This window comes from Capra hircus, chromosome 11 (genome assembly GCF_001704415.2).
Source record: "Capra hircus breed San Clemente chromosome 11, ASM170441v1, whole genome shotgun sequence".
Classification (NCBI taxonomy): Eukaryota; Metazoa; Chordata; class Mammalia; order Artiodactyla; family Bovidae; genus Capra; species Capra hircus.
The window spans coordinates 11,570,983-11,591,664 of NC_030818.1; the positions used below are offsets into that span (position 1 = coordinate 11,570,983).

At 38.1% G+C, this 20,682-nt stretch overlaps 1 protein-coding gene across 1 annotated transcript in view; it reads left to right on the forward strand.

The window, feature by feature from the left end:
• EXOC6B (exocyst complex component 6B) overlaps positions 1-20,682 on the forward strand; it is a 705,276-nt gene that overhangs the window by 76,112 nt on the left and 608,482 nt on the right. The window contains exon 2 of the mRNA XM_005686374.3: positions 10,841-11,006. Within this exon, the coding sequence (XP_005686431.1) occupies positions 10,841-11,006 (166 nt within the window). The remainder of the gene's footprint in view (positions 1-10,840; positions 11,007-20,682) is intronic.

The window sequence follows — 20,682 nt, forward strand, 5'->3', positions numbered from 1 at the left end:
CTAGAGAAGGTTTTCCTTTTCTTCAGTCAGTTTTCTGGGGATACTGACAACCAGCCTGGGACTACTTTTAAAATAAATTCTCAGCTTGAGATATCTTATACCACACAGGTAATGGTATGAACATGGGCCCTCCCTTTGGGTGAGAAGGGCCAGCTTGTGGCTTCAAATTATCCCAGGAGTCCATCCCCCACTTCCCTAGCCAAAGCAAGTAAGTTTCCTTTCAACCTTCTTTTATGGGGAAGAATTTTTCTGCATCTTTAACTAAGGGAGTAGCCCTTGGGTATCTTGGCTTTATTCATTTGGAGGCCTCTTACTGGACTCTCTGTCTCTTATGGGCCCTAGGTTTTGTCTCTTGTTCTCTAGATAGCTATAAAATAGAAGCATTACATTATAAGGGATTGGTGGAATCTGGATTCTTGTTCCAGTTTTGTTTTAGCCTCTGGAAATCTTATTTTCTTTTTTTGCTTAGTCATGCACCAGAAAAGATTTAGAAACTTAATCCAGCAGTTTTAGAAGTTTGGTAGTAGGGACGTTTTTCATGTTTTATTCGGTCTTGCATATTGTTCCTGGAATTTTATCCTGTTTTGCCTACTTAGTCTCCATCATTTTTTAGGATGGAAACTATTCTGATACCTTTTATCCATCTTCCTTTCAGGGTCTTCATTGTTTAATGAGTCTTAAATTGTGGTCAGTTTTGGCCATGGTGTGCAAAATTGAACCAGGAATTGAATGTTATTTTGCCAAGTCAGGTTCTTTTCTCAGAAAATCAGAAAAGTGTGTGTGTGTGTGTGTGTGTGTGTATGACTACACATACATATAGCACATACACTATGTAATATACCTATATGTGTATATGATGTGTACCTATGTAGGTATAATAAATATTTACAAATGACATACACATTTACAAATGATGTCAGATTTATTAATATGGGCCTAACAAAATTCAACCAACCAATTTTCCCAGAATCACTAAATCATGGAATTTTTCAAATTTTCAAAATTTTCTGGGAAACTTGGTTGGTTGAATTTTGTTAGGCCCAGATTAAATCTACATGCATAAGGAGACCAGGACTATTCACTGAAGTGTTTCTAATACCCACCCTGCATTGGTTTTCTTTTCTGTATGAATACCTTTATGATCTTTGTCATTGAAACCATAATGATAATTTTAAGTGTGGAGAAGCTGAATCATTTCTTCAATTAATAGGCAGTCTTTTAAAATATTTTTAGAGCTCTTCAGAGTAATTATTTAAATACTTTAATCTTTTGTAAAGGATCTTGAAGAGTTTTACTTCTGCTGCTGCTGCTAAGTCGCTTCAGTCGTGTCCGACTCTGTGCGACCCCATAGACAGCAGCCCACCAGGCTCCTCCATCCCTGGGATTCTCTAGGCAAGAACACTGGAGTGGGTTGCCATTTCCTTCTCCAATGCATGAAAGTGAAAAGTCAAAGTAAAGTCGCTCAGTCGTGTCCAACTCTTAGTGATCCCATGGACTGCAGCCCACCAGGCTCCTCCGTCCATGGGATTTTCCAGGCAAGAGTACTGGAGTGGGGTACCATTGCCTTCTCTGGAAGAGTTTTACTAATATACCCTAAATCCAGATGATTGTGGTAGTGGTAGACAGTAAGTGAGTCAGTAGTTTTATTTAGTTCCAACTTTGCATGTTTAAGTGGTAAATTTGACACTTTGAATTCCATGCAGTGAAACTGGAGCTTATCTACTGATGTTAATTGTAACTCTGTATTTACCAACTGTATCACCACTCTACTTTCAGCAGTTTTCCAGTTTAGATTCAATTGGTATAACCAGGCCATAGTTGGAGTATTTGTTTCATTTGACAGCAGTATCTAAAATCTAACTTTTAGCTGCCAGATTTTATGACCACCACTGAAGACTACAATGGGATAGATCTTATTACACTTAATACAAATTGATACAGAGGTCAAGATGAAGGCACTAACATATCCTGTAGTGCTTTTATGTCTTCAGTTACTTGGGCTGATTACTTGTTCTAATAGTGTGACATTATCCTGGTAGTAGTTAGAACATTCTTCGTGTCCTTACTTTGGAGTTTCCTTGCTTTCGTTTCAAGGCTATATATTGTATAACTGCTTGTTTAACTTATGTGCAGAGTATATTAGGTGAGATGCTGGGCTGGATGAAGCACAAACTGGAATCAAGATTGCCAGGAGAAATATCAATAACCTCAGATGACACCACCCTTCTGGCAGAAAGTAAAGAAGAACTAAAGAGCCTCTTGATGTAAGTGAAAGTGGAGAGTGAAAAAGTTGGTTTAAAACTCAGCATTCAAAAAATGAAGATCATGGCATCTGTTCCTTCACTTCATGGCAAATAGATGGGGAAACAATGGACATAGTTACAGGCTTTATTTTCCTGGACTCTAAAATCACTGCAGATGGCGACTACAGCCATGAAATTAAAAGACGCTTGCTCCTTGGAAAAGAAGATATGACCAGCCTAGACAGCATATTAAAAAGCAAAGACATTACTTTGCCAAGAAAGATCCATCCAGACAAAGCTATGTTTTTTCCAGTAGTCGTGTAGGGATGTGAGAGTTGGACCATAAAGAAAGTTGAGCACTGAAGAATTGATGCTTTTGAGCTGTGGTGTTGGAGAAGACTCTGAAGAGTTCCCTGGACTGCAGGGAGATCAAACCAGTCAATCCTAAAGGAAATATTCATTGGAAGGACTGATGCTGAAGCTGAAGCTTCAGTACTTTGGCCAACTGATGTGAAGAACTAACTCACTGGAAAAGACCCTGATGCTGGGAAGGATTGAAGGCAGGAGGAGAAGGGGACAACAAAGGATGAGATGGTTGGATGGCATCACCAACTCGATAGACATGAGTTTGAGCAAGTCTGGGAGTTGGTGATGGACAGGGAAGCCTGGCATGCTGCAGTCCTGGAGTTGCAAAGAGTTGGACACGACTGAGGAACGGAAGCAGTCCTGGAGTTGCAAAGAGTTGGACACGACTGAGGAACGGAACTGAACTGGTTTCATTAGTTTATTTCCTAACAGTCTGTTGTTGATTTGACTGATGTTTTGTGACAAGGTCCCTTTCTCCATTTTCCTGTGCTGTTTAACCAATACCAGGTTTTTAGTAGGCTCTATGGCTAAGTGCCATTTGAAAGTTCTCCACTCTGTTTTTATCCCTTTGAAAATAGCTTTCATGGAAGTGGGTTTCCTTCCTGCCTTGCGGGAGAGTTCCATCACAACTTCTTTTGGTTGCATGGGCTGTCTTGGTGAAGCCAGTTGTATACCTTGGTATCTGTAAGAGTGGGAAAAGGATTTGAATGTATTTGATCTCCTGTGGCTGTACAAAAACATTTGATTGTGGTCTTCAACTTAGACCTCATCTATTAGCATATCCTTCCCCTGTCATTGATGATAATATACAGTGATCTTCTTTCACCTTTTGCAATCAGGGCATTCAAATGACCTTAGTAAGGTCTGAATTAAATTGATAGGCAAACTGAAGTAAGGAAGGGAAGGAACTTTAAACTCCTCTTGACCTCCTGCAGTTTCTCTTGCAACATCATGCTCAGATCTGTTTTTCCATTTTATTTTTAACTTTTGGAATAAACAAGAAATACTAATGATGCTTTTATGGAGCTTAATGAGAAGAAAATGTTTCATGACTAAAACCATGACAGAAGTTAAAAAACATATATAAGAAAAAGAAAAGAACAAACCAAGCTCTGAATTTTTTTCTCGGATTAATCAAAAACAAAAGCAAAATGTTTAGTCCTTTGTGTCTTGAAGTTCTCTTTGGTTCTGAAAACATCTCAACAGATAAACTTTGTTTGATATGGTACTCTTTTGTATCTATCTTTGAGGCAATCAGAAACCTACATCTTAATTTCCTACCGTTCCTTCTCTTTCTCTGTTTTTAGCATATATGGAGGGTCTCCTCTATGCCAGTCTCTGTGCTATTAGCTGGAGATAAAATGGGTAAGACACGGTCTCAGCTGACAAGGAGATTAACCTTTTAAAAATTGACAAGTGAATGGGTAATCAGAATATAATTAAACAAGTTCTGAAATGGCATTAACAAAAGAGAAACACATAACAGAGTCTATGTTTAGAGAATGTTTCCCAGTAAAAAAAAGTGCAAGCTGAGATTTGAAGAGTGAATTGGGAGTTAACTCTTAACTAAAAGAAAATGGGGACGAGCAGTCTAGGTCCTGGCAACAGGATTCCTTAGCCATATTTAGACTTTGGCTGCTGGTTGTTTTCTTTGATTTGCCTGCTACTTTTGAAGAATGAACAGTGGTAAGCATTTAGGATACTTTCCTTTGCAAGTAGCAGACTATTAAGACAAAGTAGAAATAGGAAGTTTTCCTTAAAATAGAACATTTCTTATCACACATAACATGAAGACTGGAGATAGGACTATTCCAGGTTCATCATTAAGGACCCAGTTGTTTTCTTTCCTCTTTGGAATTTTCAAGTTATTGGCAGTATCTCCTCTCATCTCGGGATGGTTGCTGCATCCCAAAGTATTATACAGAACAATTTTCAAAGTAGAAAAAGCAGTTTCTCTTTCTGCAGCCTTCAGGAAAGAAGCCTTTCTTTGGATCCTCACTCCCAAACTTCCTTTTACTTCATCAGTGAGTTGAGTTTTGTCTTCTGTTAGTTGGTCACTGACTAGGGGAATTAAATTATTGTACTGGTCTACATTATTAATAGTTTTACCTCCTGCAGTGGGCTTCCCAGGTGGCTCAGTGGGTAAAGAATCTGCCTGTCATGCTGGAGATGCAGGGGACACTGGTTCGATCCCTGAGTTGGGAAGGTCCCCTGGAGGAGAGCATGGCAACCCACTCCAGTATTCTTGGCTGGAGAATCCCAGGACAGAGGGGCCTGGCGGGCTGCAGTCCACGGGGTTGCAAAAGAATTGGACATAATTGAAGTGACTAAGCATGTGTGCACGCACCTCTTGGAGTAGGATAGAAAGGTGAAATACCAGAACAAATTGGGACTCTTCCAATAGGAAGAAGAATGGAATAGCTGTTGTGTAGGCACAGCTAATAGACAACTGACTCATCTTAAAGCAGAAGTGTGTATGTGTGTCTTTTTAAAAACCAAGCTTCATATTGCATTGTCAGGCTTCATATTGCGTTAGTTTTTCATTTTTTTAGGGGGGAGGAGTTGGGCCCAGGTGTATCAGTAACAGGCAATGTAATTTTGATTAAGGCGTTTAACTTTTCTTGATTTCAGTTTCCTCCATTGTACAATAAAGGCTTTGTATTCCATTTCCAAGACCTCTTTCAGCTCTAATGTTTTAGGGGTCCATGTGACTTTCTTGCTGTCCTTTGCTGTGAAAGGAGACAGACTGATGTACTACAGAGAATACTCTCTAGGAGTGTGGACTTGGCAAGTTACTTCATCTTCTTGGATTTTAGGTTCTTCAGAATAGAATAATGTCTAATTTATAAGGTGCCTAGGATTTGCATGCGATAACGTATGCTCATTACATTGTATTTATTTTTAGCTTTTGACAAATGAGTGGGAGTTGATACAGGCTTTCACAAGGGATATAATCCTCTTATGATTCAGTACTTGGGAATGAATATTTTTGTTGAATAGAATTCCTGAAGTGTTTTATTTATAAGTTAAAAAAAAACTCTGTAATTTAGGTGCAATGTTTAGAAGTATGTATCAGATATGGACATTAGGATGAAACATTTTAGTTTTTGCAGAAGCCTGTGGTTTATTTGGGATTTTTTTGGAAATGACTGTGCAAGGCAGTATTTATGAAGTTGAATGAAAATTTAGGCTATGCAAAGTTGCTAGTTTCCAAGCATATCTTCTTGTTTAACTTTCACTAGGTACCAGAATATTTTTTGGATCATCACAAATAATTAAACCCGTGGTGCAGTTTATTCTGTAGTCTTGTTTAACTATGACACACCTAAGGCCCACATGTCAAAAGCATAGAACTTTGTTTTTAAGATTCTACTTTCTATTAGAAATGGTCATTTAAACATTAGAGTACTTCATATACAATATCTTTTAATAACAAATTATAAGACTTTGGCTAGCAAGTATTATAGAATATAGTTTAAGATTTTTAAGCAGTCCTTTGCTTGGTCACATCAAATTTTAAAGAATGTTAGAAATGGGTCATCACTAGATGGCAGTCTTTCTCCAGTTTTAATTCATTTATTGCAGGGAAGGGAAATACTCTTGGTTTAAGTTCAATGTTGACTACCAGTATTAGGTGAATTTCAGGAGATCTGTGGCCTTTCCAGAATTTAAGGCTTGTTATTTTTGTTTTTAGCATTTTATATCTGATGGCTGGTTAGCACTAAGTCTGAGATACATGTGAAATGCTGATGTAAGTTGAACTGTTAGGTACTGACTATAATTATAATTGTCTTTTCCTGTGTTAGGCAATTTGAAACAAACTTTTAGGTTTTTAACCCTTTGATAACCAGATGAAAACTATGGATATTTCCCTAAAAACTTATATATATGTGCTTCTTCCTATACACACAAAATCCACATAAAATATGGAAATTGTGGTTTTCCAGTTGGGTACTCATGGAACACATGTTAATTAAACACAGTCCAAAACTCCTGTTTTAAGTGTAGGTTTTACATTTTATTCTAACTTTTTAAGTTCTCAGCATACTCAGGAGATCCACTATATAAGCCTTTCATATTATTCAACATTATTATAATTAAGAGAGTATTAGATTCATAAATGGAGAAGGCAGTGGCACCCTACTCCAGTACTCTTGTCTGGAAAATCCCATGGACAGAGGAGCCTGGTGGGCTGCAGTCCATGGGGTCGCTGAAAGTTGGACACGACTCAATGACTTTCACTTTTCACTTTCATGCATTGGAGAAGGAAATGGCAACCCACTCTAGTGTTCTTGCCTGGAAAATCCCAGGGACGGCAGAGCCTGGTGGGCTGCTGTCTGTGGGGTTGCACAGAGGCGGACACGACTGAAGCGACTTAGCAGCAGCAGCAGCAGCAGAATCATAAAGGCCCTAAAATAGGAGAAACAGGTGGGGCCCTAGTGATAAGGATGTAGAAAATACATTAGCTGTTTACATTGTTCTGAAAAATGTTTGATGTTTACGTTATTATGATTGGACTTGAAAGTGGAATTGAATTGTAGAAATTTAGAGCTAGGCTGATGCTAAAAAGAATTTATAATTGATTGTTTCCTATTTCCTAAATGAGAAAGCTGAGTGTCCTAGAGATTAACTCCTAGTTAATCACATGGCTTAACACCAAGGCCACACAGTCAAGGCAGCTAAAATCCACTTTACCTTTCTTTCATTTTTACTTTTTTAAATAGAAATTTCAGGGAGCTAGGGAGGCACTATTAAAATGAATTATGAACTTCTTAACTTTGAGATTTTCTTCTCCTTGAGGTTGTCTTTTGCATATTAATGTAGCTCTTTGGAGGGAGAACAATAGAAAGTTTTACATTGTATAAGAAAGTATACTTACTACTTAAAAGTATTGTTGGGTCAAGATATAACTGAATTTGAAACCAAGAGGCTTGTCTCAATAATGAGTAATAATCTTCTTACTCCATTTAGATGGTTGGATTTTCATTGTTATTTCTCTTCTTCAAATGGCCAGGAACACTGGTGGCTTTACATGGAAATCTTTCTTTTTCTTTCCTTTGGAGGGGGAACAGTTAGGCTTGTTTGAGGTTAGTTACAGATAGCTCCATTAGGCATTTTAATTGTTTTAATTGTCAGAGCAGGGGTTGTTTATAATTTATTTGAAAATCTCTTCCTTTTATCTATTCATAAATAAATAAATGTTCAGAATTTTTACTGTAATCCAAACTTGTATATGTATTATCTTCTATGATTACTGCTGAGTTTTGGGTAATGGAACTGATTTGCTGAGTCAGGATGGTAATCTGGTACCTACAAATGATGTGCTGTGTGTGCTCAGTTGCTTCAGCTGTGTCTGACTCTTTGTGACCCTAAGGACCATAGCCTGCCAGGCTCCTCTGTCTGTGGGATTCTCCAGGCATGAATATTGGAGTGGGTTGCCATGCCCTCTTTCAGGGGATCTTCCCAGCCCAGGGATTGAACTTGCATTTCCTGCATTGGCAGGCGGGTTCTCTACCACTAGTGCCACCTGGGAAGCCCAAATGATTATATAACCAGAAAATTGGTAATGAGCAAAAGTATATTTGTTGAATAAATGTCAGAGATCTAAGAGTTCGTAGAGATAATGTTCTTCCTAGGTGGCACTAGTGGTGAAGAATCTGCCTGCCAGTGCGGGAGATGCAGGAGACACAGGTTTAGTTCCTGGGTCCACGAGATCCCCTGGAGAAGGAAATGGCAATCCACTTCAGTGTTCTTGCCTGGGAAATCCCACGGGTGGAGAAGCCTCCTGGGCTACAGTCCATGGGGTTGCAAAGAGTTGGACAAGACTGAGCGACTAAACAACAACAGAGACAACAATAGTCATTCATTTAGTCAGTGAGTGTTTACTTACTACCTATTACCTATCTGGGATTGGTTTAAAGATAGAGGTGAATATGGCGGACGAAGTTGTTGCCCTGGAGCTTACAATCTAATTGGGATGGGTTGGGGAGAAGATAAAAAACTGGATGATAAGAAGGAGAAAATTGTTTGATGATATAGGGAATGAGTGTTATTAGCATATGAAAAGCAAAAAGAAAGTGCTTGAGGCAGGAAGAGACTAAAAAAAAATCCTCTGTAGCAGGAGCATAGAGGATGGAGGAAGGCAAGGCTAGAGGTGTGACTTAGGGAGAAACAACATTAGAGAAATAATCAGAGGCTAGATTATGTGGAATGTTATAGGCCATGATAAGGATTTATGACTTTTATTCCTTTTGTAAAGAGAAGGAATCGGAGAGTCCGACTCTTGCGACTCCATGGACTGTAGCCTGCCAGGCTCCTCTCTCCATGGGATTCTCCAGGTTAGAATACTGGAGTGGGTTGCCATTCCCTTCTCCAGAGGGTCTCCCTGACCCAGGAATCGAATCTAGGTCTCCTGCATCGCAGGCACATTCTTTACCCACTGAGCTATGAAGGAAGCCCCTTGACTAACACAAACAAGAGGGTAACATCTGAACTACTGCTTCATAAAGGCCATTTTTACTGCTGTGTGGAGTATCTCCTTTGGGACAAGAAGTAGCGGGAGTGAGGGGTGCCGAATAGAGAGTTTTAGGAGGCTATTGCTTTGGTCCAGTGAGCCAGTGATAGAAGTTTAGACTAGGGTTTTTATTGGAAATGGTGGGATGGTGGTTAATTTTAAGATATGCTTTGGAGGTTAAGTTGTTAGGACTTACTAATGGATTGGATGAGGTGTTTGATGGAAAGAGGTGCATTGGGAGTGATTCCTGGATTTGGATATTTGACTTGGGCAACTGGATATGCCATTAGCTGTGTTGGGTAGCTGAGTGGTAGGGAGCTTTTCGGAGGATCAAGTTTGGGATTGGAGGTAGTTTGGTGATAGATGATTTTTTTCTATGTTAAAATTCAAGATGATTTTTAAAAATCCAATTGGAGTTGTTAAATAGTAGCTAGGCATTTGAGCCTGGTGCTCAGGGCAGTGCTCAGAACTGAAGGTATAGATTAGGAAGTCTAGCACTATAGTAGATGGTATATATCCTAAAGACATGGGATCAGCTGTCATTTCTTGGTGAGAGAGCACAGCTAGGTAAGAGAAGAGCTGTTTGGAATATTTAGAGAAAGAACAGAGTAGGAAGAGTCCAGGAAGGAGATCAAGAAGGCATGACAGTAAGATGATGAAAACCACTTAGTGTGGCATCATTGAAGTCTGGAGAAAAGAGTGTTTCCAGAAGGAAGATATATTGAACCATAGCAAATGCTGCTATTAGGTGCAGTAAGATGAATGCTAACTATTGGGAGGTGAGGAGGTAGAAAGAAATTTTGCTGGGAAGAGGAGCAGCGACATAAGATGGTGGCTGGAGGGAAATGAGTAGGTAAAGATGGGTTTCATAAAGTCATGTTTATATATTCAGAGAATGATTTAGTAGAGTGGACGAGATATATAACTCAGGGTAGGAATGAAAGGGGATAATTGCAGGAGTAAAGTTCTTAGAGACAACAAGAATGACTATAGATAAACACTTGATTTTTATTGTTACAAGAGGATGGACAGAATAGGAATTTTAAATGTAAGCAGGTTGGTTGAGGGGAGATGAAATAATACATATATATAGATAGCATATATATATATTTCTATGAAATACAACTGGAAGTGACAGAGAGGGTGGACATTTGAGGAGTGGAGAAAGTGAGGTTTTCATACATTTTAGAGACTACAACGTGATTTTTTTTGGTGGTGGTATTGGGTGGGATAATTTTAATATTATTATCTAGTGATGTTTGGCTGCCCAATTTAAATTTGTCATCAGATATAGCTGAACTGAGTTTAGCAGCACAGCTGTGTGATTTCTTTCTAGCAATCTCAGCTTCTTGAGTATAATCTTGGAGTAAATGTATAGTTGGGTTTTTCCAAAATTAAGTTTTTCTAGATTAGTTTAACTGAGAAAGAAAGGTACCGAGGAATTATAATGCAGTCCTTTTATGATGAGAATTCTATGATGATTACTGTCAAACACTTAAATATTTTTCAATAAATAAGGAAGTAAAATTTTAGATTTTCCAAAAAAAAAAATTCATCAAGCATGGGGGCAACATTAATACAGTTGAATTACTCTGTGGTTTATGTAACTTAAACATCTGATTTCCAAATAAATTTGCTTGTGGGTTTGTAGTTTTGTTTCTCTTTCTTAGATATAAATCTGTGTGTAATCTTCATGGCATTTCTTTTTTTGTAAAAGGTCTGTCTATGATGGTGAGGAACATGGACGATTCATGGAGAAGCTTGAAACTCGCATCCGCAATCATGACCGAGAAATTGAGAAAATGTGCAACTTTCATTACCAGGGCTTTGTGGACTCTATAACAGAACTGCTCAAAGTGAGAGGAGAAGCCCAGAAACTCAAAGTAAGGAGACTCTTTCTCTCTGTCTTGGGGTTTTGGTTAATGTTAAAAGAGTAGGGACCGCATTACCGGTTCCATATTTGTGGTAAAGATTTTTGAATAGTAAGAAAGGGATTTGTACTGAAACATAGATAATTGGCATTACAGCTTTTAGCTGAAAAGGATACTCTTTTAAGTTAAAATATATTGAGGATAACTACATGTGAATGAAAGCTAGTAATAAGAATCAGTTTCTTCCAGATAGAAACTTAATTGAGCCTTCAAGTCACCTACTTCCTTGCTAGATAAAACCCATAACCATTGAATGACAGAATTGCAAGCCATGGCTGCAGAAGTCTTTGCGGCATGGCAGTCTGAGGCAGAGGAAAAAAACATTGTGATAGTTGTGGAAGGTCTTCTACCAAAGTATGGAAGTTCTTTCTTGAAGGGACTAACTCAGGTTCAGGAGAGAGGGTAGCTGTATTGGTTTTGTCCCTGGCATAGCAAATTTCCTTATCTTGGGTAACTGACTTTGCTACGGAAATACTACTATGTTTGCTTATGGGATGCTGTCTTAGTGCCTTTCGGGGGGTATTATGAAATAAACAATATTGGCTCTATAATATCACCCAAATTCTGAAGTCCAAATCACAGTGGGTCTGCAAGGTTTCAAATAGGAATCTATGGATGTGTATAACAACTATTCAGTCATCATAAGAAATATAATGTTACAAAGAAAATTAAATCTCTCTTTTTTATCCTTCTCAGTGGCTTTCTTCACTCTACCATTCAAAAATAGCAAATCTTCTTATTTGTTGTTAATGTTCTTTAATGCTTAACTATTATAATTGAAATTAAATTAATTTCCCAGTCAGCTTACCAAGTTTAATTTCAGGTGAATTAAAAAGTTAAATGTAAAAAATAAAACCATAAAGAAACAAATAGAAAAAATAAGTGAATATTTATGTAATTTTGGAGAGTGAGGAATGCATTTCTAAACACAATTCCTAAGCTAGAGAGAAAATATTGATACATACAATGATAGTACAGTGAAAGAACTTTCTACATACAAGTTAACAGTATAAAGGTAAGTAATAGATAAAATATTTACAAATACATATGACAAATGATTGATATCCTAACAGAAAAGCTCTTTATAAATTAATAGGAAAAATATGAACACTAATAGAAAACAGAAATGTTTCTTAATGTACAGTTTACATACAAAGAAATAGAAGGGAATTCTACATATTGGAAATAATTAAATACAAATTTAAACAATAAAGTGCCACCTAATAAAATAACAAAAATGAAACAAATGTTAATTAAAGCTGGAGATGATACTTGTCAACTGGAGAATGCCTGGTTGGAGTGGAGACTGTTACTACTTTTAAGGGGAGCAGTTTTATGTATCAGTACTGAAAACTTCTCATGGATCACTGCCTTGTCATGATGAAGGGGCTTGTATAACTCAGTGAAGCTATGAGCCTTGCTGTGCAGGACCACCCAAGATGGACAAGTCATAGTAGAGAGTTCTGACAAAATGTAGTCCTCTGGAGGAGAGAACGGCAAAGCACTCCAGTACTCCTGCTATGAGAACCCCATGAACTGTATAAAAAGGTAAAAAGATATGAAACCAAAAGATGAGCTCCCCAGGTCGGAAAGTGTCCAATATGCTACTGGGGAAGAGCAGAGGGCAATTTCTCATAGCTCCAGAAAGAATGAAGCAGCTGGGCCAAAGCGGAAAGATGCTCACTTGTGGATATGTCTGGTAATGAAAGTAAAATCTGATGCTATAAAGAACAGTATTGCAGAGGAAGCTGGAGTGTTAGGTCCATGAATCAAGGTAAATTGGATGTGGTCAAGCAGGAGATGGCAAGAGTAAACATCAACATATTAGGAATCAGTGAACTAAAATGGACGAGAAAGGGAGAATTTAATTCAGATGACCATTATTATACCTACTACTGTGAGCAAGAATCCCTTAGAAGATATGGAGTAGCCCTCATAGTCAACAAAAGAGACTGAATGGCAGTACTTGGTTGCAACCTCAAAAACAGCAGAATGATCTTGGTTAATTTCTAAAGCAAACCATTCAACATCAAAGTAATCTTAAGTCTGTGCCCAGCCACCGATGCCAAAGAAGCTGAAGTTGATCAGTTCTATGAAGACCTAGAAGACCTCCTAGAACAAACACCAAAAACATGTCCTATTCGTCATAGGGGATTGGAATGCAAAAGTAGGAAGTTAAGAGATACCTGTAGTAACAGGCAAGTTTGGCATTGGAGTACAAAATGAAGCAGGACAAAGGCTAGCAGAATTTTGCCAAGAGAATACACTGATGATAGCAAACACCCTTTTTCAACAACACAAAAGAAGACTTTACGCATGGATATCACCACATGATCAATACCAAAATCAGATTGATTGCATTCATTGCAGCCAAAGATGGAGACACTCTGACGCTCTGTAGTCAGGAAAAACAAGACCTGGAACCGACTGTGGAACAGATCATCAAGTCCTTATAGCAAAATTCAGGCTTAACCTAAGGAAAGTGGGGAAACCACTAGGCCAGTCAGGTATGATCTAAATAAAATCCCCTATGATTATAGTTAAAGTTAAGTCACTTAGTCATGTCCGACTCTTTGTGACCCCATGGACTGTAGCCCACCAGGCATTCTCCAGGCAAGAATACTGGAGTGGGTTGCCATTTCCTTCTCCAGGGGATCTTCCCGACTGAGGGATCGAACCCGGGTCTCCCACATTGCAGGCAGACGCTTTAACCACTGAGCCACCAGGGAAGCCCCCTGTGATTATAGGGAGGTTACACATAGATCTGGTAGATCTGGTAGACAGAGTTCCCGAAGAACTGTGGACAGAGCTTCCTAATATACAAGAGGTACTGGAAAGAGGCAAAGTGGTTGTTTGAGGAGGTTTTACAAATGGCTGAGGAAAGAAGAGAAGCTTAAGGCGAGGAAGAAAGGGAAAGGTATAACCAACTGAATGCAGAGTTCCAGAGAACAGCAGGGAGAGACAGGAAGGCCTTATTCAATGAACATTAAAGAGAAATAGAAGCAAACAACAGAAGGGAAAAGACTAGAGGTCTCTTGAAGAAACTAGCGATATCACAGGAAAATTTCAATGCAAAGATAGGCATTATAAAGGACAGAAACAGTTAAGACCTAGTAGAAGCAGAAGAGATCAAGAAGAGATGGCAGGAATACACAGAAGAACTGTACAAAAAAGGTCTTAATGACCCAGATAACCACGATGGTGTAGTCTCTCACTCAGAGCCAGATATCCTGGAATGTGAAGTCAAGTGGGCCTTAGGAAGCACTGCTGCCAATAAAGCTAGTGGAGGTGATGGAATTCCATCTGAGCTATTTAAAATCCTCAAAGATGATGCTATTAAAGTGCTGCATTCAATATGTCAGCAAATTTGGAAATACCAGCAGTGGCCACATGACTGGAAAAGGCCAATATTCATCCCAATTCCCAAGAAGGGCAGTACTAAAGAATCTTCAAATTACTGGACAGTTGCCTTCACTTCCCATGCTAGTAAGGTTATGCTCAAAATCTTTCAAGCCAGGCTTCAGCAGTACTTGAATCAAGAACTTCTAGATGTCCAAGCTGGGTTTAGTAAAGGCAAAGGAACAGGGATCACATTGCCAACTAAATCATAGAGAAAGCAAGGGAATTCCAGACAAAAACTTCTGTTTCTGATTCATTGACTATGCTAAAGCCTTTGACTATGTGAATCATAGCAAACTGGAAAACTCTTAAAGATACGAGAATACCAGACCATCTTATCTGTCTTCTGAGAAACGTGTTTGTGGGTTGAGAAGCATCAGGACCTTATATGGAACAACTGACTGGTTCAGAATTGAGAAAGACTGTGACAAGTCTGTGTATTGTCACCCTGTTTACTTAACTTATATTCAGAACGCATTATGTGAAATGTTGGGTTGGATGAGTTACAGGCTGGAATCAAAACTGCCAGGAGAAATATCAACAATCTCAGATATGCAGATGATACCACTTTAATGGCGGAAGGTGAAGAGGAACTAAAGAGCTTCTTGATGAAGGTGAAAGAGGAGAGTGAAGAAGACAGCTTAAAACTCAATATTAAAAAAATGAAGATCATGGCATCTGACCCCATCACTTCATGGCAAATAGAAGTGGAAAACGTGGAAGCAGTGACAGATTTCCTCTTTTTTAGGCTTTAAAATCACTGCGGATGGTGACTGCAATCATGAACTTTGAAGACGATTGCTTCTTGGAAGGAAACTATGACAGTCCTAGACAGTGTATTAAAAAGCAAAGACATCACTTTGCCGACAAAGGTCCATATAGTCAAGGCTATGGTCTTTCCAGTAGTCATGTACTGATGTGAGAGATGGACCATTAAGAAAGCAGAGCACCAAAGAATTGATGCTTTCAAGCTGTCGTGCTGGAGAAGACTCTTGAGAGTCCCTTGGACCACAAGGAGATCCGACTAGTCAGTCCTAAAGGAAATCAAGCCTGAATACTCATTGAAAGGACTGATGTTAATGCCTGGGCCACCTGATGCTATCAGCAGACTCACTAAAAGAGACCTGATACTGGGAAAGATTGAAGGCAGAAGGAGAAGAGGGCAACAGAGGATGAGATGGTTGGATGGCATCACCAACTCAATGGACATGAACTTGCACAAACTCTGAGAGATGGTGAGGGACAGGGAGGCCTGGTGTACTGCAGTTCATGGGGTTGCAAAGAGTTGGACATGACTTGATGACTGAACAACAACTGAAAACTGCAAACGCAACAAATGAAAACATAGTTTTCATTTATTCTAAAGCTACAGGTGCATGTACAATGATGTGCATGTGATTTTTTTTTTTGATGGCTAAAACTTTAAAATGTCCCTGAAAGTCATGTGCTAGAGGATTAGTAAAATAAAGCATGGTATATCCTTTTAAAAGAGTAAGAAACTACATTACTGCAGAAGGATATCTGATAGGAGAACGTTTGCTTAATGTATAAAAACAGATTAAAAAATGTGAACAATTCGGTTCTATTTAAAAAGTTATACTGAATTTTAGGGGACTGAAAAGCCTCAAGTGGACAGAAGTATCTGAAATATGTGAAAACAAAGATACAGAGCTTCTGCCAGGAGTTGTATGTGCTGTTTGTCCTCACTGAGCTTCCCAGCTTCCCATCCACCCTCACCTTGTGCTGTTCTTGATGCCTGTGTTCGAAAACCTCTCTCTCTTCCTCGGGTGCTTAGTTCACGATAGGCAAAGGGTGCTGTGTCTCTGGTTACTGAAGTAGTCATGTAGTGGAGTACTTGAATATTACCCATAATGTTCTCTGTTAACACATGGGAGACTGCCCTAGGGTCATCCTTTCAGCTTGTGTGAGGAGCCTGTGAAAATTCTTGAACTTTAGGAGAAAGTTTAGAAAATGGAAAAGGTTGAATATTACCTACTATCAGTATTATTTGAACATAGCAATGAAATTTCTGTGTTCTCTAGAATGCCAGTTTTTTTCTTTGTGATTCACTGTGTGTGTGTGTATGTAGGTATGTATAAATATATACACATATCATATGTTCTCTGAATCAAGAAGTAGCATTCTAGACAAGCAGAATATAGTAGCCTTTATTGAAATAAACATGGTATGTTTCTACATTTATTTATATCTTAATTATTTAAAATCCATCAAAGAGGTTTTTAAAAAATTTTTTTAAATTCCTAAAGTATGATAATGCTTTTCAGATGACTTGGAAAACATAGAACAAAGTTACATATAGTTCCACTATATATTACAATTCTGTTTTAAGTAGATAATTTATGATTTTTAATTGGAGTTTTAATATCAAACTTTCAGGAATTCATAGCATGAATAAGCAGAAAAGTAGAATACAGTACCCTGAAAAGCAGTATGAACCAATTCAACATAATTAAGATTTATACAGTTTTCACACAATAGCAGGATACAAATTCTATTCAAGTTCCCATAGACTGTAAAGCAGGAGACACTGAAACATATCCAGAGACATAAAACAGGGCTTCCTAGGTGGCTCGGTAAAGAATCTGCCAGCTAATGCAGGAGACACAGGAGACTCGGGCCGATCTCTGTGTTGGGATCAATCTCCTGGAGGAAGAAATGGCAACCTACTCCAGTATTCTTGTCTAGGAAGCCCATGGACAGAGGATCCTGATGGGCTACAGTCCCTAGGGTCACAAAGAGTTGGACATGACTGAGCACACACGTCTAAATGCCAAAGAAGGTACAAAAATTTCGTGGTCTATAGGTATTGGAATCATACAGAATCTGTTCTCTTATCACAGTTGAATTATGTTAGAAATCAATATCAAAAGGTACTCGAAAATATCCCACATATTTTCAAGTATAATGTGACATTTACCAAGAGAGATCTTGACTTAGCCGTTGAAAGCCTCAATAAAGTTCAGTTCAGTTGCTCAGTTGCGTCTGACTTATTGCGACCCCATGAATCGCAGCACGCCAGGTTTCCCTGTCCATCAACAACTCCCAGAGCTTACTCAAACTCATGTCCATTGAATCGGTGATGCCATTCAACCATCTCATCCTCTGTCGTCCCCTTCTCCTCCTGCCCTCAATTTTTCCCAGCATCAGGGTCTTTTCCAATGAGTCAGTTCTTCCCATCAGGTGGCCAAAGTATTGGATCTTCAGTTTGAGCATCAGTCGTTCCAGTGAATATTCAGGACTGGTTTCCTTTAGGATGGACTGGTTTGATCTTGCAGTCCAAGGGACTCTCAAGAGCCTTCTCCAACACCACAGTTCAAAAGCATCAATTCTTCAGCACTCAGCTTTCTTTATAGTCCAACTCTCACATCTGTACATGACTACTGGAAAAACCAAAGGTTTGACTAGATGGACCTTTGTTGGCAAAGTAATGTCTCTGCTTTTGAATATGCTGTCTAGGTTGGTCATACCTTTTCTTCTAAGGAGCAAGCAAGCGTCTGTTAGTTTCAATAAAGTTAAAAGACTGAAAAAACACAGAGGGTGACTGTAAAGAAGGAATCATTTAAGTGAGAAATTAATATGAAAATGAGAAATTAATATGAATGATGCTTAAAAAAACATGTATTTGGAAATTAAATGTGCACGTGTAAGTGATGGATGTATCTAAGAAGCCATAACAAGGAAAATTAGAAAATGTTTATTAATAGAATAAAAATAAAAGGAATAAAAATGAAAGGATAATTTATCAGATTTTGCTGCTCTGTGCAACTTCAATGTGGAATCTTGAATAAGTTATGAAAAAAAATAATGGACACGCATAAAATTTTGTGAAATTTGAATAAAATCTTTGCTTCAGTTAATAATACTGTGTCACATGTTAATTTTCTGTTTTTTATTTTTTGCATCATACTATTTCTTTATATTCTCAGAATTGGACTGAAAATGTCAAGCCTCATTCAAATTGAAAAAAACATCACAAAGATAATAAACTTTATAGACTTTTAGCAGTAATACTAGATGCCAGAATAAGTGGAACTATATCAAAATTTTGAGTGAATATAAGTTAGAAATCTAGGATTCCATTCATGCTTAAGCAAACAACTGGAACCAAAATGTGATAAATTTAAGCAAAAATTCATGTTTCTAAAATATATATATTATACATATTTCACTTTTTCTGTTTCATGTTCAGTGCTTCCATTTTGTTTAAATGCTTTCCAGTTTCTCCCTCTTATTTTTTGTTGTTCCTTCTCAAGCCTTTTTTGAGTGCATTTAAATAAAATGGGAGCACTGATTATGAAATAGAAAAAGTGAAACAAACTAGATAAAAGTAAAAAGTCATACTGTAGTACAGTTATTTTTAAATAGGGCTGTTTATTAGACTCACATCTGAAGCTTTGTTAAAAAAAACAATTCCTTGGCATTTGTATTTTACAAAAAATTTCAAGATAATTCTAATGTGCATCTGGATTTTAAAAAGTGATTGCAGGTTTTTCTATTAAATGGTAGTTTCAGTGATACAGAATTTACTATTTTCTGTTGACCAGTCATGATACAATGGTGTTAAAATGAATAATAGTTACATAATCATAGTAGTAAAAAATATTTTATCAGTTTTCATGATCAATAGCCAGGTAAAAAATAAAAGATAATTTACAATTGCAAGCTATAATGGCAACATGATTAACCTAATGATATAAAATACTTACATACAATTTGAGGGGTTAAGTAGAGTGATGTGGTAATTGAAAGTGCATACTTCCAAATGGATGTGCATAATTCCAGGTGTTTTCATCCACCCAGCCAGTCTGTGTATTTTGGTGGTGCATTTAATCCATTTACATTTAAGGTAACCATCGATATATATGATCCTATTGCTCTTTTCCAAATTGTTTTGAGTTTATTTTTTGTAGGTCTTTTCCTTCTCTTGTTTTTTCTCCTTAGAAGAGTCTCTTTCTCATTTTATATCCTGCTGTTCCCTTCTGCCTTGTTCCTTTTGCATTTTATATCATGCCGTTCCCTTCTGATTTCTGTTGAGAAATCAGCTGATAACCTTATGGGAATTCCTTTGTATGTCATTTTTCATTTTCCCCTTGTATTTGATTTTTGTTATTTTGATTGCTGTGTGTCTTAGTGTGTTCCTCCTTGGGTTTATCCTGCCGGCGAGTCTCTGTTCTTCCTGGACTAGGTTGAATTTCTCCTTTTCCATGTTAGGAAAAATTTCAGCTGTTATCATTTTAGACATTTTCTCAGATGCTTCCTCTCTTCTCCTTTTGGGACCCTTATAATATGAATGTTGGTGTGTTTAATGTTGTCCCAGAGGTCTCTTTGACTGTCTTCATTTTTTTTTGTTGTTGTTGTTGTTCTTTTTTCTGTATTCTGTTTTGTGGCAGTGAGAGCCACCATTCTGTCTTCTAGACCAATTTCCTCTTCTTCTGCCTGTTATTCTGCTATTGATTCCTTCCACTGTATTGTTCATTCTGTTTGTTCTTTAGTTATACTTGGTCTTTGGTGAACATTTCTTATATCTTCATTCTTTTTTCCAAGATCTTGGATTGTTTTCACTATCATTATTCTGAATTCTTTTTCTGGAAGGTGCTTATTTCCCCCCCTTTTAGTTGTCTTCCTGCGATTTTATCCTGTCCCTTCATCTGGGACACACTTGGCTGCATTTTCACTTTGATTAACTTTCTGTTATGTGGTTTTTCTTCTGGTGGTTGCAGGATTGGAGTTTTCCTTGCTTCTTCTGTCTGCTCCCTGGTGGATAAGGCTAAGAGGCTTGTGTAAGCTTCCTGATGGGAAGGACTGGTGGTGGGAAAAACTGGATCTTGCTCTGGTGGGCAGGGTTGTGCTTAGTAAAACTAATCTGGGGACTTCCCTGCTGGTCCAGTGGTTAACACTTCGCCTTCCAATGCACAGGGTGCAGGTTTGATCCCTGGTTGTGGAGCTAAGATCCCATATGCCCTATGGCCAAGAAACCAGATCATAAAAAGCAGAAGCAATTGTAACAAATTTAATGAGGACTTAAATTAAGAAAAAAACAAGTAATCCAGTTGTCTGCTTATGGGTAGGGTATTGCACTCCCTCTTTGTTAGTTGTTTGGCCTGTGGCAACCCAGCCCTGGGGTCTATAGGTTCTATGGTAGGGTTAATGATAACCTCAAAGAAAGCTCACCAAGGGGCGCCTCCCAGGACTACTGTTGCCAGTGCCT